The following is a 16,001-nucleotide window of genomic DNA, read 5'->3' as shown; positions in this document are numbered from 1 at the left end:
CCTCTCTCTCTTTTCTGTCTCTCTTTCATACTAGCACATGCTAAACAAAAGCTACAGGATACAGGATACAAGCACAGAGAACAAGGAGACACCTAGCTATATTATTATGTAGGCTAAAACGGTGTATAGTAGCTTATAAAGATTGTACAATGATATATTTTTGAAGAGTTTGTACGGCCAGTAAAATCATTAGGTAATTAAATATATAACAACCTCCTCATTTTTTTTAAAAAAAAGGTTCCAATAAAAAAAAAAAAACGCACAGTAACCGTTCAAAAATCTATAAATTGTATTGTTTCCACAAAAATAGTAAGCCACATAACTGTTTACAACATTGACATTAACAATAATGGTAACCATTGATGGCAGTGGAAACAAATGCCACCACAAAGTTATAATTGCAAATGAGAAATGAGGAAGTTCCTGTATTGGGAAAAAAAACAAAAACAAATGCTGTTAATCTACTCAGCCTCAGGCCATGTATGTGACTTATTTTAGAAAAAGGTCATGTTTTACATTTTAGAACAACATTTTCATGGGTCAAGAAGCTTAAGAGTAATAATATTTGTAAATAATCTGTTTCAAATGTTTTTTTTAGCTCTAAAAGTTGATGAAGTCTTAAAAAATGAGAGACACAATAAATTGTCTGTATGGTGGGGATTGTTTTATGATGTAAGCAGTTAAGTTGCATGAACAAAATCCAACATAGGCTCATTCTGAAAACATAGCCCTAAATACATTTCTGGAGATTGCGAATTATGTATCCAGAAGTACGTATGGCTGCATTTCGTCTTTAAAACGAATGTTATGAGGCCGTATGACAATGTTCCTTTTTGCGCTTATACCAACAGACCGATTTACTTAATACTGTTACCATTTTGTCCAGTTAGCTTGAGACACAAAGAGGAGTTGACCACGACAACAAGATTTGAGTCCAGAAAGCAGATAAAACAAAAAACAAGCCAAAAAATACAATAAACAAGTAAATAACAAGGTGATAATGTGTTAAAAAAATATGGTAAAAATCAGATTAGGCTTTTCTTTTTCTGGATTGCTTTTTAAAACTCTCGGTTGGGTTTAGGGAAGGCAGTGGGTGGGTCAGTCTGTGTTTTTGAAAACACTATTGGTTGGGTTTAGGGAAGGAAGAGGGTGAGTCAGTCGATTGGTCAGTCAGTCATTCAGTCAGGCTGACAGCAGTCTCTGGTGGATTTATGTGAGAACAGCAGGTGCGAATGGCATCAGCGAGAGAAATTTGAGATCTGAAAAAGCGTACACAGCGGCCTCTGGTGGATTCGCGAAAAGAAAAACTGCAAAAAAGTTGTAGCTCCTGGAACGTATTTCGTGTTCTCCAAAAATGTATATAGGGGTACATTTTCAGAACTAGCCTGAGTTGACAAAATCTAATAACTTTATTGTGGAATATCGTGGCCATACAGAAAAACAACATGAGCTATACAATCTTGTGAAAATCACATTCCTCAAATTTTTATGTTTTTAACATCTGATTGCACATGTGAAGCTCATGGGGTTTTTGTTGCTGTTTTGTAATGGTAAAAAAAAAACATTTAGTAGAATTATAGTTATAAAATTTAGCTGGATTGTTTGTAGACAACATACCGTACATCATTTTACTCCTACCAATTTAATTTAAACACACATAAATTCTATAACTACCAACGTGTGAGCTTACCAGAAAGATTCACCTATTTTCTCATGACCAAATCCTCATTTTATATTGTTTTTTTTAAATGAACGTGTGACCTTGTATAACAAAACATTGCATAATCGAATAAATAAAAATACAAAAATTATTTTAAACTGCAGCCTCTTTAGGACTCCTGATCACCCAGGGTCTACAATTAGCATGGTTACCGAACTGTAACCATAATCATTCTGCTTCTAGTCCTGGTTTTGGAACAGATTCTGAGCTTATTAAACAGGCCCTCTAAGCTCCTGCGGGAGTCAGGCCGAGGATAGAGCGATGGGGTATCCCGTCCGGCTCCCAGGTGCGATGAGAGCTAATGAGAATATGAGCTCAGGGATCATCAGGTTAAGCCACCCCCTTCCGTCAGCCACATGCTAACTGTCTTACTGCGAGTTGATACGTCAACAAATAACATATCAACTGCCAGTATTACGCTTATTATTAGACCTGCTGTGCAATTTGAGTGTGTACAATGTTTACAATGCACTGCATTTGCAATGTAAACACTGTCTACTTAGCATTAGCATGTTTTTTTTTAACATGGATAAATAACAAAAAATGGTGGCTTATGAATATAAAATATTATATTTTACCAAAATTTTACCATCACAGTAGTAGTAACACCAGTGTTTATGTTTCTCTGCCTTTGACCCTGTCCCCACTCTCTCTCTCATTCACTGAATCAGGTCTTTAAAAAAACTAGGCCATCCAACCATTAGTCACACATACACACTCCCCGTCAGCTCTGCTTATGCATACAGCTAATGTCTAATTTTATGCCACCAAACAAATAAAACACATTAAAAAGGTAAAGCGCTGACACAATTACAGTGCAGTCATGACTGTCGCAAACTAATTTTTAAGACCACAGCTTCATGCACATAAACATCCACACGTTCCAGCAGTTTTCTCATGTGTAGGGATGATATCACAGGGTTATGGCGTTACATAAGGTTTTACATAAGAAGCCACACTGCAACGGGAGAGCTGTTCAGGAGTGAATGTTTTTTCGCTGCACCATTACTGTTGGGACTGCACCAAATCCCCCCTTCACGCACACATATCTCCATCTACTTGGCCTTAATGAACAAGCACTAAATCGAGCACAGCTCTTTCTTATCTGTATTCACTCCACACGCACTTCCTTCTTTCACCTCACTCTCCCGAACCACATCAATAACAGATCCATGACAATGGAAGCCCATAATTCTCCCCCATGACCCACAGTAAACACCTCCCATTGTCAACCGGATTCACGCCGACAGCTGAACCCAGACCAGCTTTCTTCTTCCTTCCTCATGGGTGGGATTTAAATCCCAGCAGACTGCAAAAAAGACAACCGTGATGCTCTTTACGTCTCTGCGATTAAACAGCTCAAATCTAAGCTGCCTGCCCGCATGGCCCTGTTATGAATTTGTGCAAAATGATGCAAGACTTGAATAGATGGCCACTTTCTGGATGTACACAGAATTGTTTTATTTATTAAATAAAGAAAGAGAGCATTTCACAAAAGAAAGAAGGCATGACAATGCCTTCTGAAGAGAAAATGTTTTACAGCTTACAAATAAAATATCCCAGTGGCGAAGAGATTAAAAAAAAACAGTAAAAAATGTATTTTTGACTGGTGGTTCAAGTCAAATAATGCAAAAAATAATAGTTTTCTTAATCATGAGCAGAATGTAAGAATATTTGATACTGGAAAACCAGACAAAAAATACTGATTAAGAAAGATATTTCTTCTGCGGTGGTTGCTCACATGAATCTGAGAGCCAAATAGAAATTACATCTCCAGGAGAATGGCCGCATGATGGAAGACAGCTAACTTATGATACATATGGGCTACTCCATAACTCGCTCTCTCTCTCTCTCTCTTATGCAGTGAGCAGGCAAAAAAAAACAGACCTGTGTGTAGTGATGTCATGCTACATTCAAAAATATCCAGCTGTGTCCAGGTCAGCCGGAATAGTACAAATCACTGTGAAAAAAGGAGGATACTTATGATCCAGAGATTTATTTCTGCAAGTTGTGTTTTCCAGAAGACAAAAACAAGAAGTGTACAAAGTTCCACAGTGAGGTCCTTTCAATATAAAAGAGTAAGAAATGTGAAGTTTCTGTAAAAAGAATTATTTTCTTTCAATTGTCAATAGGAAGTCGTGTTGTTTTATACGAAAAAGCGTCTCAAACAAAAGGCTGTGTTCCCTGATCCAGTTTGAGTGTATAAGTCCCCATGCAGCTTTATTTAGGAGCGTCAGAAGTGCTTGGTCATATCTCACACAGATTGCAGAATTCATTTTATGTGAAGAGATAAAAATCGCAGCTGCGTTTTACACAGTGCTGTTGGGATGACAGAGCAAGAAATTAGCACAGTTTCACTGATTCCGGTAAAAAGGAATGAGAAGTTTTTGATATTAAACATTCTTCTTAGAATCAGTATTACTGTATTATTCCTCTTTCAAAGGCTGGTAAGTATTGTAAAAAAAAAAAAATCAAGCTTACATTATTACAAATGTCCTGTATTACATATTGCAGTGCATTCTACAAAATTTTTATTTATATTATTATGGCGTAATATGCAAAACATCACCCCCCACCAAAAACTAAATCATTTCAAAGATGTAAAAACACAGTAAAGATATAGTTCTCAGCAGATGAGTAAAATCAAAAAAAGTGTAAGTTGATTGCTTCATATAAAAGGACATTGTGTTTTGGCCTAAAGCTCTTATGATAGATTTGTATTGTCAGAAATATCTGATGGGGCTCTGAGCTCTCTACTTCCTGCTTTGTGATGTGGAGGTGCTCTTGCCGCCAGAACGACGGACTGGAACTTTTGAGACAGGTATTTTAGTACGTGGTGGGGCATCCGTCTTTTTAGGAGGGGTGGTTGAAGTAGGGCTAAGATTGGAAGACAGCGCTCCTTGACTGGAAGAATGGGATGGTGGTGTTTGCCTCACGCTAATGGGTATCTTGGAATCTCGAGGTAGGCTGGTGCTGCCTTTCATAGAACGGAATGAAGAAGTGGCGGAAGACGAGCATTTTGGGGAAGGCAAGTTCATTTTTAGATCACCTGCAGATTTTGTTGGTGAACTTGCATCATCGTCTGAGCCCGCAGCACTAGGACTGTCAGGATCATAGAGGTCATAGAGTGCATCCCCCGAGCAACTGTCCCTCAGCAGGCCATCCCGACGAAGAAAAGTGCTGTCCTCATCCTCTGGGCCAGGTGTGGGGGAGTCCCAGTAGCCTTCATCACTTGGTGGAGCATCCTGAAGCTCTTTATCGACAGGAGGAGGTGAGGGGCGTGAGGGCTGCTGCTTTCCCGTCTTGCTACTTCCACTCACAGGGATCTTACTGAGGCCGAGCGCCTTCACTTGAGGTGGCCTTTTCTCAAGTCGGGCCGGAGCATGATGCAAAACGGGCTCTGCCCGACGTGGAGCAGGGGAGTCTTCATCCTTTTGTGGCAACATATGCCAAAGACCCTGCATATCAGCATCATCAACACCCTCAGGACTAGCCATTTCTTCCCCTCCACCCATGTAAGCAACAACTCCACTACCCTGTGGCTTTTTCAGAGCCGCACGTGGTCTTTGGTGGGCTGGCATGTAGCACGAAGCATGTATAGATGCAAGACTACTGACCTGAGGAGGAAGTGGGGGCTTGGCAGGAGAGCATCTCTCCGAGTTTGTCCCAGCTCCACTTAATCTACGACCCATGCAGCCCCCACTACTGCTACCGGTTCCACTGCTTGTGGCACTTCCCCCATTCCCAGAATCCTCTTCTGGGTCAGCGATGATGTCACCACAGCCTGTTAAAGAATCAAAGCTTTTTAGTGAAGTAACATCAGTGAACATGGAGCATAGACGATCCACAGACTGCTCAGATTGTGGGTCGGCTGTACTGTGCTCCATTGGAGGCGTTAAAGCACAGGTTGGAATGGAGGACAGGTGTGTCGAACTGCTATGTTTATGATTTTGGAGCCCTCCTGTCTGGACTCGTAGTGGAGAAGGAGCTGGAGACTCTTCGGTGACTGTATGTTGTTGAGAAACAGAAGGGCCGCAGTTCCCACACTCCACTTCATTAGTACCCTGTATTTCCTGCATAGATGCTACCTTCCATTTGTCAGAATCCCCTGGGAGAGGAGACTCTTCAAACACTTGCGGCAGGGGCTCAAGAGTCAATGTCATGTCTTTCTCTGTTTTCACACTGCCAGAGCTAGAGGAAAGAATTAAGTCTCCCTCTTTTACCTCCTTAGCCACCTCCAAGGTGTCCTCTTGAATCTGGGGCTTCCGCCGCCAACGCATGCTGCTGAAAAGCCCCTTAAGTCCTCGTCCTCTCCGTCCCACTGTAGTAGTTCCATCCCCTGCACGGCTGCTGCTCCGGCGCAGTAAAGAGAAGAAGCTGAAAGACTTGGTGATGGAGCTGCGGAGGGGGGCGGTGGACACACCATCTGGTGTGCCGGCGTGGAGCTGGTCACTACTGGCAGATTCCTCTTTCCGGTGGCTGTCAAGCTCCGAAGGAGTGTCCGTTATTAAGCCATCGTGGGTTTTGCTCCTAACAAGCTCCTGTGTCTTGCCAGCAGCTTTACCGGTGGACTCCCCTTTGTTTCTGACAGAGAAGATGCTCGGCATGCTGCTGCCGGACTTACGCTTGCCAAACAGCTTGAAGGCGGCTTTGTTGAGCTTTCCTGGTGGTTGAGGGTCACATGGAGGTGGTTCACTGCATTCCGTTTGAACCTCCATCTCAGCCTCTGTCCTCTGCACCCTGTTTTCTTTCTTCTTCCCTTTAATTTACCCTGTCTCTAACTGCTCCTTTCCTTTTCTTCTCCCTCTCCACTTCTATCCGCTGCCTTTGCTTGTTGGTGTTCTCCGTCTCGCTCTCTTTCTCTCTCACTGGTAGCTGCGCCTGACAGTCTCTATGGTAACTGGGAGGGTTAAGCAGCTTTCGTCAGCGCTGGAGGCGAGCCAGCACTTTATTCTCCGCCCCCACAGCTCGCCCCCTCCATGCACACAAACACACCCTCATCCCCCACACTACAAACATCACATATCCTTCTCCTCTTTCTTGCCTCAATTATTCTCTTTATCTCACTGAGGAGGCTTGATATGCATCTATGTGCGGGTTGTTAAGAATGTGTGTATTGCTTTGTAACATTGCAATTGTCGTCATGTGCATGTGAGTGCATTGTGTACAAATATGGGTGTGTGTGTGTGTGTGTGCATAATAGACTAAAAGTTTTGCATTGTTTACTCGTGTTTTTATGGGGGTCATAATGCTATTAGCGTTGCATTGTGGATTTGTTGTGAAATATACTCACATGTGGAACCTTTCCAGAAATGCTATAATGATCAGGAGTATTACGGGAAATAAATGGAATGAGTACAAACCTCTCAGTGTAAATGAAAATAAGCCACTGAAAATCCCCCTCAGATGAAAAGGCTCAGGAAAACATTCAAGCTGTGTGGCTGCTCTAGGGTCTGTACTTAGGATTAAAGCAAAAGCTGCTGATTGGAGAAATTACAAGTATGAAGACATGAGGCAGATTTAGATAAACATTTCACTCACTTATAATGAATGCACGCACAACACACTTGAAATGGTTTAGAGAAACGGCTGATGAAATTTAAATGAGATTAGATCAGCTCACGCTGGTGGTCCTCACCTGTTCCAGGCAGTCTGGAGGGGTTGATCATATTCAACGTCTCCTTCAATAACCCGCAGTCCATCTGCCCCCAGCATATGGGCCCAGGGGGACTCCTGTTACCACACTCTTCCACTGTTACACAACAGCAATTAGTTAGTCCAATTGTGTGCAACAGTAGTTAACAACTGAAAGCTTTTGGGTTTTCTTATTTTAGTGGTTGACATATACACAACAGCATGGACGACATTTGGTGGGAAACATTATACTTTATAAATGTTGTGCAGGCTAAGGTTCCCACACTTTTTGACCCATGATTTCAATTACTTGTCTGGTCATTCATATATACAGGATTGGCATGGAGAAACTGGAGCAACAGGTCTCCCCAACATTTTGTAAGGTAATCATTATTTTTCGATGGTTTCAATCACCACGCAAATAAAAACCACAAGCCACATAAAATCACACCTTTAAAGTTTGAAATCAAAATGTACTATGTTTACTGCCAGCTAGATCTCTGCAACTCTCACATGGTCGCCCACTGAAGTTAAGCAGGGTTGCACCTGGTCAGTTGCTGCCGGAAGTGGTGTTAATTAGGCCAGCAGGAGGCGCTCAACCTGCGGTTTATGTGAGTCCTAATGCCCCAATATATTGATGGGGACTCTATACTACTCAGTGAGCACCGTCTTTCGGATGAGACGTTAAACAGAGGGCCCATCTCTCTGTTGTCGTTAAAAATCCCATTTGTGGTTTAACCTCAGCATCCTGGCCAAATTTGCCTAATGGCCTCTGTCCATCTTGGCCTCCTAATCATCCCCATATCATAATTGGCTTCATGACTCCTCCTCCACCAATCAGCTGGTACGTGGTGTATGTCTGGCGCAATATGGCTGCCATCGTGTAATCCAGGTGGATGAGGAGATTCCCCTCAAAAATGTGTAAAGCGCTTTGACTGTCCAGAAAAGCGCAATGTAAATGTGAAGAATTATTATTATTGTATATTTTCCTCGCACACATAGTTTTTCTTTAGGTAAGCAGTAAAATAAATGCAAGTAAATCAACTGAAAAAAAAAATGTGGTAATCATCAATCAAAGTCTAAACATTTGCTTCCGTATTTGAAGTAACAGTCCTTCTCTGTTGACGTCAGTTTGACGGCTTCAGCTGCAATGTTCTTAACTAAATTTAGGTGTAACGCATTCCACAGTAACGCGTTACTGTATTCTAATTTCATTTTTGGGAAATGCAGTAATGTAATGAATTACATTTAAAATTTTTACATTTGAGTAATTTGATCACATTTGCGTTAATTATGTTACAAATATAGATTTTAGCAGAAAAAAGCTTCTTTTAAATCACGTTTTCCGATGCAATGTCAGTTAATAAGCATGCGCTTTTGAATAGCTGAAGAACGTGCTGCTGCTGAGTGTTTGCTTCTTCAAGTGGAAATACAGACAATACTTTGATTTCATTGAGCGTAAAATCAAAAATATTGCTGTGAAATGCAGTCTATGTTTAGTCTCTAAAAAACTTTTGACTGCTTTTAACTTGATCAGTAACTTGTTCAAGCACTACAGACAGCATTTTACGACAATACTCACTACGGATGACACTGGCACCCGCTAAATTGGATTTTTGTGCAATATAGGGAGTAAGGGTGTCTTCTGAATGTCAAGAAAAGCGTAGCTGCTTGTGGGGCCATTCACATAATGCATCTTTTGAGTGCATGTTCGTTATTTCCAATGGAGGCATGTGGCTTGCGCACACATATTGGGAGCGCGTATTGCACGAGCACAAATTATTCAGGCACACCCAGTTGAAAACCACAAGTCAAGTGACAAGAACTGACCGATCCGCCTCATGCATTGTATGGAATATACACATTTCGGTAGCCTAACTACCTCAAACGATGTTATGTACATGTATACATGTATGTTTGTCAAGGGTTACAGGTATGCAGTTTTCTACTAAATGTCTTCCTTGGTGTTAAAAAAAAAAGACAAACAGGTTAGGAACAAGTGAGACAAATTCAACAAATGAGAGAAATGTAAGTTTTGGATGAACTCTTTAAGTCTTTTGAACATATCAAACTGCTTTCATCAACCCATTGTAATGCTTTTCAGTGAATATTTATTCACTGAAAGAGCTGCAGTTTGTTTTGTATAGCTATAGTTTTTGTTTCAAAAGTAACTTCAAAGTAAAGTAATTAGTAATTTGATTACTTTTTACATGTAGTAATTAGTAATGTAATCAATCACTTTTCCAGTAGTAGTCAGTAATTTGTAATTATTACTTTTTTAAAGTAACTTACCTAACACTATTCTTAACCACGCCCATTTTACCATTACTTTGCTACAAGGGAATTGTGTAAAAAAGAAAGCCCCACCCCCTAATCAATATTCCATTTCATTTGAAAGTACAGCAGCATACTAAAAAAAGTCTCAGCAACTTCTAGTTCACACAGACTTTAAGACCAAGCAAAACTCTACCAGTCTGCAGGAACGTACAGTAAATCAGTGGTAATGTACTATGGTCAGTCCTCAATTTTCCATTTAATTTAGAACTGCTCTTTACCTTTACATTACAAAATTTACATGATGACCCCTTAAATCACCTAATTATACTAATATCATCATGTGCCAGGCTATTAAAAGTAAAAAAGCCATTGCAGAGAAATTTTCCTCATGCAAATAAAATGCCCGTCCATGATTTTTCCATTATTATGGGGAGCAGAATATAAGCAACACTTTTAGTCCCTCAAGAGATTTTGAATAAATCCACACGAAACTGATGTAGCCACCCATCCACCCCTATCTGTAAACAAGCCTCCTCTTCCACTTCACTGGCATGAGACAATGTCTACATTCACAATGTACAGGGGGGGCCGGGGCTTCCACTGTGTGTATGTGTGAAGGTAAGCTACCATGTAGCCGTTACAGTGAGGTCAACTCCTCCTGGCCTCTGATTCAGCTTTGGTTCCAGGTCTGCTGTGTTGGACCAAAACTCCCCACCTGTGTTTGCCATTTCTGTCAGCAGCCCCTGAGGCATGGAGGGTGGAATTTGCCATCACACCCGTTGTTTCTTCGGGTCAGTTTGGGTTTGTATACTCGTCATGCACTCTCTAATCCACGGGAGGCCTGTCTGCTTGAGGGTACAGGGAGAAAAATTAACCAGAAGCACATGAGTAAAGTTACGAGACCAACAGGATGAAACTGGAAGAGACTTGAACAATTTAAGTTCGAAGTCCAATTTTTAGAATCCACCTCAGTGGATGAACAATCTCTGACATGATCCCTGTCACTGCCAAGGACAAAATTCTCCTGAGAAACAAACTAGGACATTTGGAAGAGCATAGAGGTGGGCTGTTTGCTAATACGGGTGTGTTGGCCAGATCTTACAATGCTGCTTTTACTCTATTATCTTCCATTGAAAAGGACAAAGGTGCGGGCAGATTCTTCAAAGCACAATGTAGCTCTTATAGTGGAGATTGTCAAGCCCTGATTGGATCAGGATATCCAGAATAGCAGTTTTTTTAAGGCAAAGCCAAATCTTCTCATGAGCTGAGGCATAAAGCAGTTATAGAGGACAAAGAGGGCTTTAAATCAATTTGACCACAAGCTGTTTAACCTTCCCACAGGTTTACCATATGCAATTACAGATTGTTCAAACATTGATGTCATATCACACACATCATCATCATCATCATCATCATATGAAAGCACATCTGTTCGGTATGTTAAAAGGTTCTGTGAATGAGGAAGTGTTTTATGTGATTTAATTAGCTTCATATGAGGAGGGATACACTCAGCGTACAATGGTACAAATTGTTTTAGCCGAAATACCAGTTATAGCTAGTTTTTGGAATTCAGAACCGGTCATTGATCAAAAAAAGTTCATTTAAAACCAAATGATGTTCAGTGATGTTCATTAACTGTTTTCAAAAAGAAACTTAAAATGAATTAAGACCTTCTTTGTTATGTGTACACTGTAAAAAATTTGACCTTAAATTCACAGTAAATTACTGGCTAATAATTGCATTACTTTCACAGTAAATTACTGTATGTAAATTCACAGTAAATTATTGTGAGGTAGTTCACAGTAATTTACTGTGGTTTTGTCACATTAAATTATTGTGAAATTACAACCATATATTGTAACTTTACAGTAGACAATAAAGTCCATTACTGTGATTTCACAGTATTATCTTGTAGAATTAACTATATTTTACTGTGAATTTGCAATATGATTACTGTGATTTAGCAGTAGGTTGCAGTTTAAATACCTGATTTAACTGTAAAGTTACAGTTATATCACGGACTAGTGTAATTTAACAGTGTGGTGCTGTAAAATTTTAAAGCAAATTTAGGTCACACAAAAATGAAAATTCTGTCTTAATTTACTCACCCTCAGGTTGTTCCAGCTCTGTTAAAAAATGATTTTTTTTTGTTAAACACAGGAATAAAAATATACAATACTCCCCTTTGTGTCCAAACAACCTGAGAATGCATAAATGACGACAGCATCTTCATTTTTGAGTGATCTGAGAAAAAGATCTCTAAACTCTAAAATCAAAATAAAAACAAACACACAAACATTTTACAGATTCATTTAACAGTTTAATGACATCTGTGTAAACATTTCAGAAAACTTTCAAAAGGTGAAACCTCAACTGAAAAATACTATAAGAACATATTAATAAAAAAATCTGACATCATATGAAGCATACATATAAAAACATAAAAAAGCAGTGCTTCAGAGTGCGCTCTCTCTCTCGTATATATTATATATATATATATATATATATATATATATATATATATATATATATAATATATATATATATATATATATATATATATATATATATATATATATATATATATATAGAGAGAGAGAGAGAGAGAGAGAGAGAGAGAGAGCGAAAACTGCTTGCAAAAATAGGCAGCTGTCTATTTAAGGTCAATCATTTTCCTGATAATTGTACACACTTGCTGGTTGATGTGTCTTCTCTGCTTCTTTGACTTCGTCTGTCTTCCGTCTCCAAACTGGTGCCCAAAAAGCACCTATAAGCAAAAGGGCAGACAAACAGTTAGCTTCATACAACACTACAGCGCAAAATTACTGTTAGCTCAGTTTGAACATGCTGACAATACTGTAGCTCAGTCAAACTGCAATCACTTAAACAAAAACATCTGAAAAACATTTCCATCACAAACACACAATCAAGAACAGTCTAATGCTGGGTTCACACTTATTGCAAAGTGAACATGTGCATCACAGCACTTGCTCTTGAATACTATAGCAGGATGTTTCTTGCATCAAGCAAAAAAAAGAAATTTTTCATGATTTGAATATTTGGGAAAAAATTTGCAAAACAAATTGATTCAAGTGATACAGCACTTGTGTTGTATTCACTTCAATTAAGTTTTTTTTTTTTGCAAATATTCTTCCACATGTTTTGAGTTTCACTTAATTTGTGCTGCCCAGTAAAAATTCCCCACTATTTATGCATTTGCAATGACTTGTATGTAATCCACTCACCTGAATAGGTAACTTCACATATGGTATAAGAGCCCCATCCTTTTAAAGACAGCTTCCTCTGTGGTCTCCAGCACAGACACACAAATTGAGTCTGCAACACACCCCTTTATTACAAGGGAAGAAGGGGAGTCATGACTTGTGCTCCTATACATTCCTTGTTTAACCCCCCAAAACCCCCTTCAGGTACAATATTAAATGTAGACATTACCTTAAATTCCAGAGTGCAAAAGGCAACTTCAGCATACTTCAGTTTCAGACCAGATCCAAAGTCAATTGTGAAATCCAGGTGAGGTCCCATGACCACTTTGACCCTCCAATGAATAAGACTAAAAGGGGGGGGAGACTAAATTAGAGGTGTTTGTGAATAATATTTTTTTTTGTACAAATAAAATTGACATTCCATGCACCACTTAATGAAAACCAAGCAAACAAACACACATGCCTAGTAAAATTGCTAATAAAAACAAAGACTATAGTTTAAAAAATTCTTTGTCTAATATTTACTACTACTGGGGGTACTGGTGAAACTTCTGGAAGAACAAAAAGAGTGTGTACATGAAACTGCTCACAACAAATCTGTGAACAACTTGACATTTAAAAATCTAATCAAAATAAGGAAGGCATCAACATTACCTTGAATAATCAAGCGAGGTGTGCTTGGTAGCATCAGTGGCTGCAAAAAATAATAATTTATAAATATATAATGTTTAGATTGTGGTACTGACTTTAGGTTATATTTACTCAGTATGTACACTCACCTCACACTTCAGCTATACAGTAACACTCAGGACTCTCAGGTACACCTGAACACCAAAAAATTAAATGTACAGTTAACGTTAGTGACAATATACAATAAGTTTCCATTAGTAAATGTTAGCAAAGCATTAATATTGCGAGAAATAGACAGTTAATATGTACTTTGTTAGTGTTAGTTTAAAAAATATAAGTGAATTGTATTATAAGTTCCATTTATTAAAACGGTTAAGACTTCTTTCATAATGAATTTAGTTTATTTAACTAACTTACAGTGAACAAAACTAACGTTAACGTTAGCCATAATGATGGTCATAACGAGTAACGTTAACATACCAGAGCTTACCTTAACTTTATAGTCACTTCACCTTTACTTCAGTCTTGTACTGAAGTAGAGAATGCAGTTAACGCGAAGTTAATTAAAGAATATTACCTTTCTTTTTTCAGGAACTAGCGTCATGCTATTTAATACCTCAGAAAACAATCACCGTCTGGCGTCGGTTAATTTCTTGTTTAAAAATTGGCGCGCTCAGACCCTTTGTTAACTAACGCTAACGTTACTAACGTAGGACCTACAATTAAAGTAAATGACATGTACTCTACAGAAATATATATACAACAATCATTTAACGGACAAAAGTCACATTTTAACACTTACCGCAGATGAATCCGTTGAATGAAGAGACGACAGTTCAAACGCAGATGATGCCTGTGGTGGTGACGGTGCTTGTTTGCAGTCGAGTCAGCTCGGTGAATCGGCTCCTTTAAACGAACAGTAAAGAGTCGAACTCGCCTGAAACCGATTCCTTTTTGTACATTAGTGTAGGACGCAAACATATAATTCATTAATATTCCGTCATACTGCTCGGTTACACGCAATTTTTACACTAGTTGTAGACGAATTGCATGTTGATGAGTATCAGCTTATGAACACGTCTGAAAAAAAAATGAATATGATTCAATGTCACGCGAGTCCTGAACCGAAGCAGTGCAAAGGTAATATAATGATTACAATAAAGTACGTTTTTTTTTGTCATTCAAAATATTACAAATATCTGACTTTAACAATAAGAATAAAGTTCGTTTGGAGTGTTTTGAGAATTATTATTTTTTTCTCCCAGCATTCATTTCGCACCAAGCTGCAGCAAGCTGTAATGGTGGATGAGAAGGCACATACTATTATAAATGTTGCTTTTAATAGGTCATGAAACGAAGTTTTAACAGTTTTTCATGCGAGAATATAGTTCTTTAAAACTCAAATCTGTGGTTTGTTTGTAAAGATTGTGTGTATTTTAAGTGTGTTTTGCCGATAGCGGAGATCTATGACCTCCAGGCTGTTACGGCGCTAATTACTCATATATCCGGCGAGAGGCGCCTGTCTTCAGGCTAGACATTGTGCCATTTGCCCCGGCTTCGATGGATCTATATGCGTCAGGAAATTAAGATTTAACCGTTTTTCATGCGAGAATGTAGTTGTTTAAAATCTAATCTGTGGTTTATTTATACAGATAGTACATATTTTAAAATGTTTTTTCTTTTTAAATTCTAAGATTAGTGACCTTCAGGCAATGACAGGTGCCCAAAATGAATCGTCTAAAGCAGACATTTACCCTGACATTGAAATAATTTTGTCTGTTTATCAGTCTTTGGTTTCATTAATTAATTACTTTTTATTCCAGTTTATTATGTTTTAGCTAAGCACAAATTTATGTTCAATAAATATTATAATAACATATTTTATATTTTCATGTTAACCTTATGAAATAAATAAAGGTGCAGTAGCTACAACTAAAAAGATCTTAGTAACCAAATTATTTTTGGGGCTGCAATAACATGCTGTTATTTCTAAATATCCAAAAAGTACCAATACTAGCATAAAAGTCAATTTGTATTAATTTACATGTTGAATTAAAAACCAAGTTTGAATTTCTATAACTAACATGCAAAACATATGGCCTTTTTACAGTAATTTGCTGTAATCATGCTACCTGCCTTAATTTCACAATAAAATTATGAATACAACATATTACTGTGATTTTTACAATTAAATACTGTGAAGTGATAGTAATGTAATTTACTGTGAAAAATTACAGTAATTTGTTGTGAAAATCTGGAAATTTTTTACAGTGTAGTGTAAGGTTTTTAGATGCCGTGCATGTCTCTAGTTCAGTGATGCCCAAACTAGGGGGGCACATGGGCTAGAGTTGGCCCTTTGTATCCTTTGATTTGACCCAGCAGAGGGAAAATGATTGGGAAGGGTTGGGGAATGCTTTTAGCAGAGATTCTCATTTCTATTTTAATGTTACCTTTTGTTTGTTTGTTTTATTGTTGAACAACAAGAAAAGCAAACTGAAATGAAATGTTTTAATTAA

The 16,001-nt window shown here is 38.5% G+C and overlaps 1 protein-coding gene and 1 long non-coding RNA gene across 2 annotated transcripts; both read right to left on the bottom strand.

The window, feature by feature from the left end:
* Positions 1-3,156: 3,156 nt before the first annotated feature.
* On the bottom strand, positions 3,157-6,580 carry amer2 (APC membrane recruitment protein 2). Its single transcript, NM_001100152.1, is given in 1 exon segment — positions 3,157-6,580. A coding segment is annotated over 1 exon segment (1,965 nt). The 5' UTR covers positions 6,439-6,580; the 3' UTR covers positions 3,157-4,473.
* Positions 6,581-12,168: 5,588 nt separating this feature from the next.
* Positions 12,169-14,364, bottom strand: LOC110438648 (uncharacterized). The gene is made up of 5 exons (XR_012399406.1): positions 14,288-14,364; positions 13,635-13,679; positions 13,085-13,202; positions 12,877-12,980; positions 12,169-12,398 (listed from the first exon to the last, which is right to left on the bottom strand). It is a non-coding gene; the product is annotated as an uncharacterized lncRNA (long non-coding RNA).
* Between the last annotated feature and the right edge of the window lie 1,637 nt (positions 14,365-16,001).

This window comes from Danio rerio, chromosome 24 (assembly GCF_049306965.1).
Source record: "Danio rerio strain Tuebingen ecotype United States chromosome 24, GRCz12tu, whole genome shotgun sequence".
In the NCBI taxonomy this organism is placed as follows: domain Eukaryota; kingdom Metazoa; phylum Chordata; class Actinopteri; order Cypriniformes; family Danionidae; genus Danio; species Danio rerio.
Note: the sequence above shows the minus strand (reverse complement) of the source record. Positions and strands in the feature narration are given on the sequence as shown.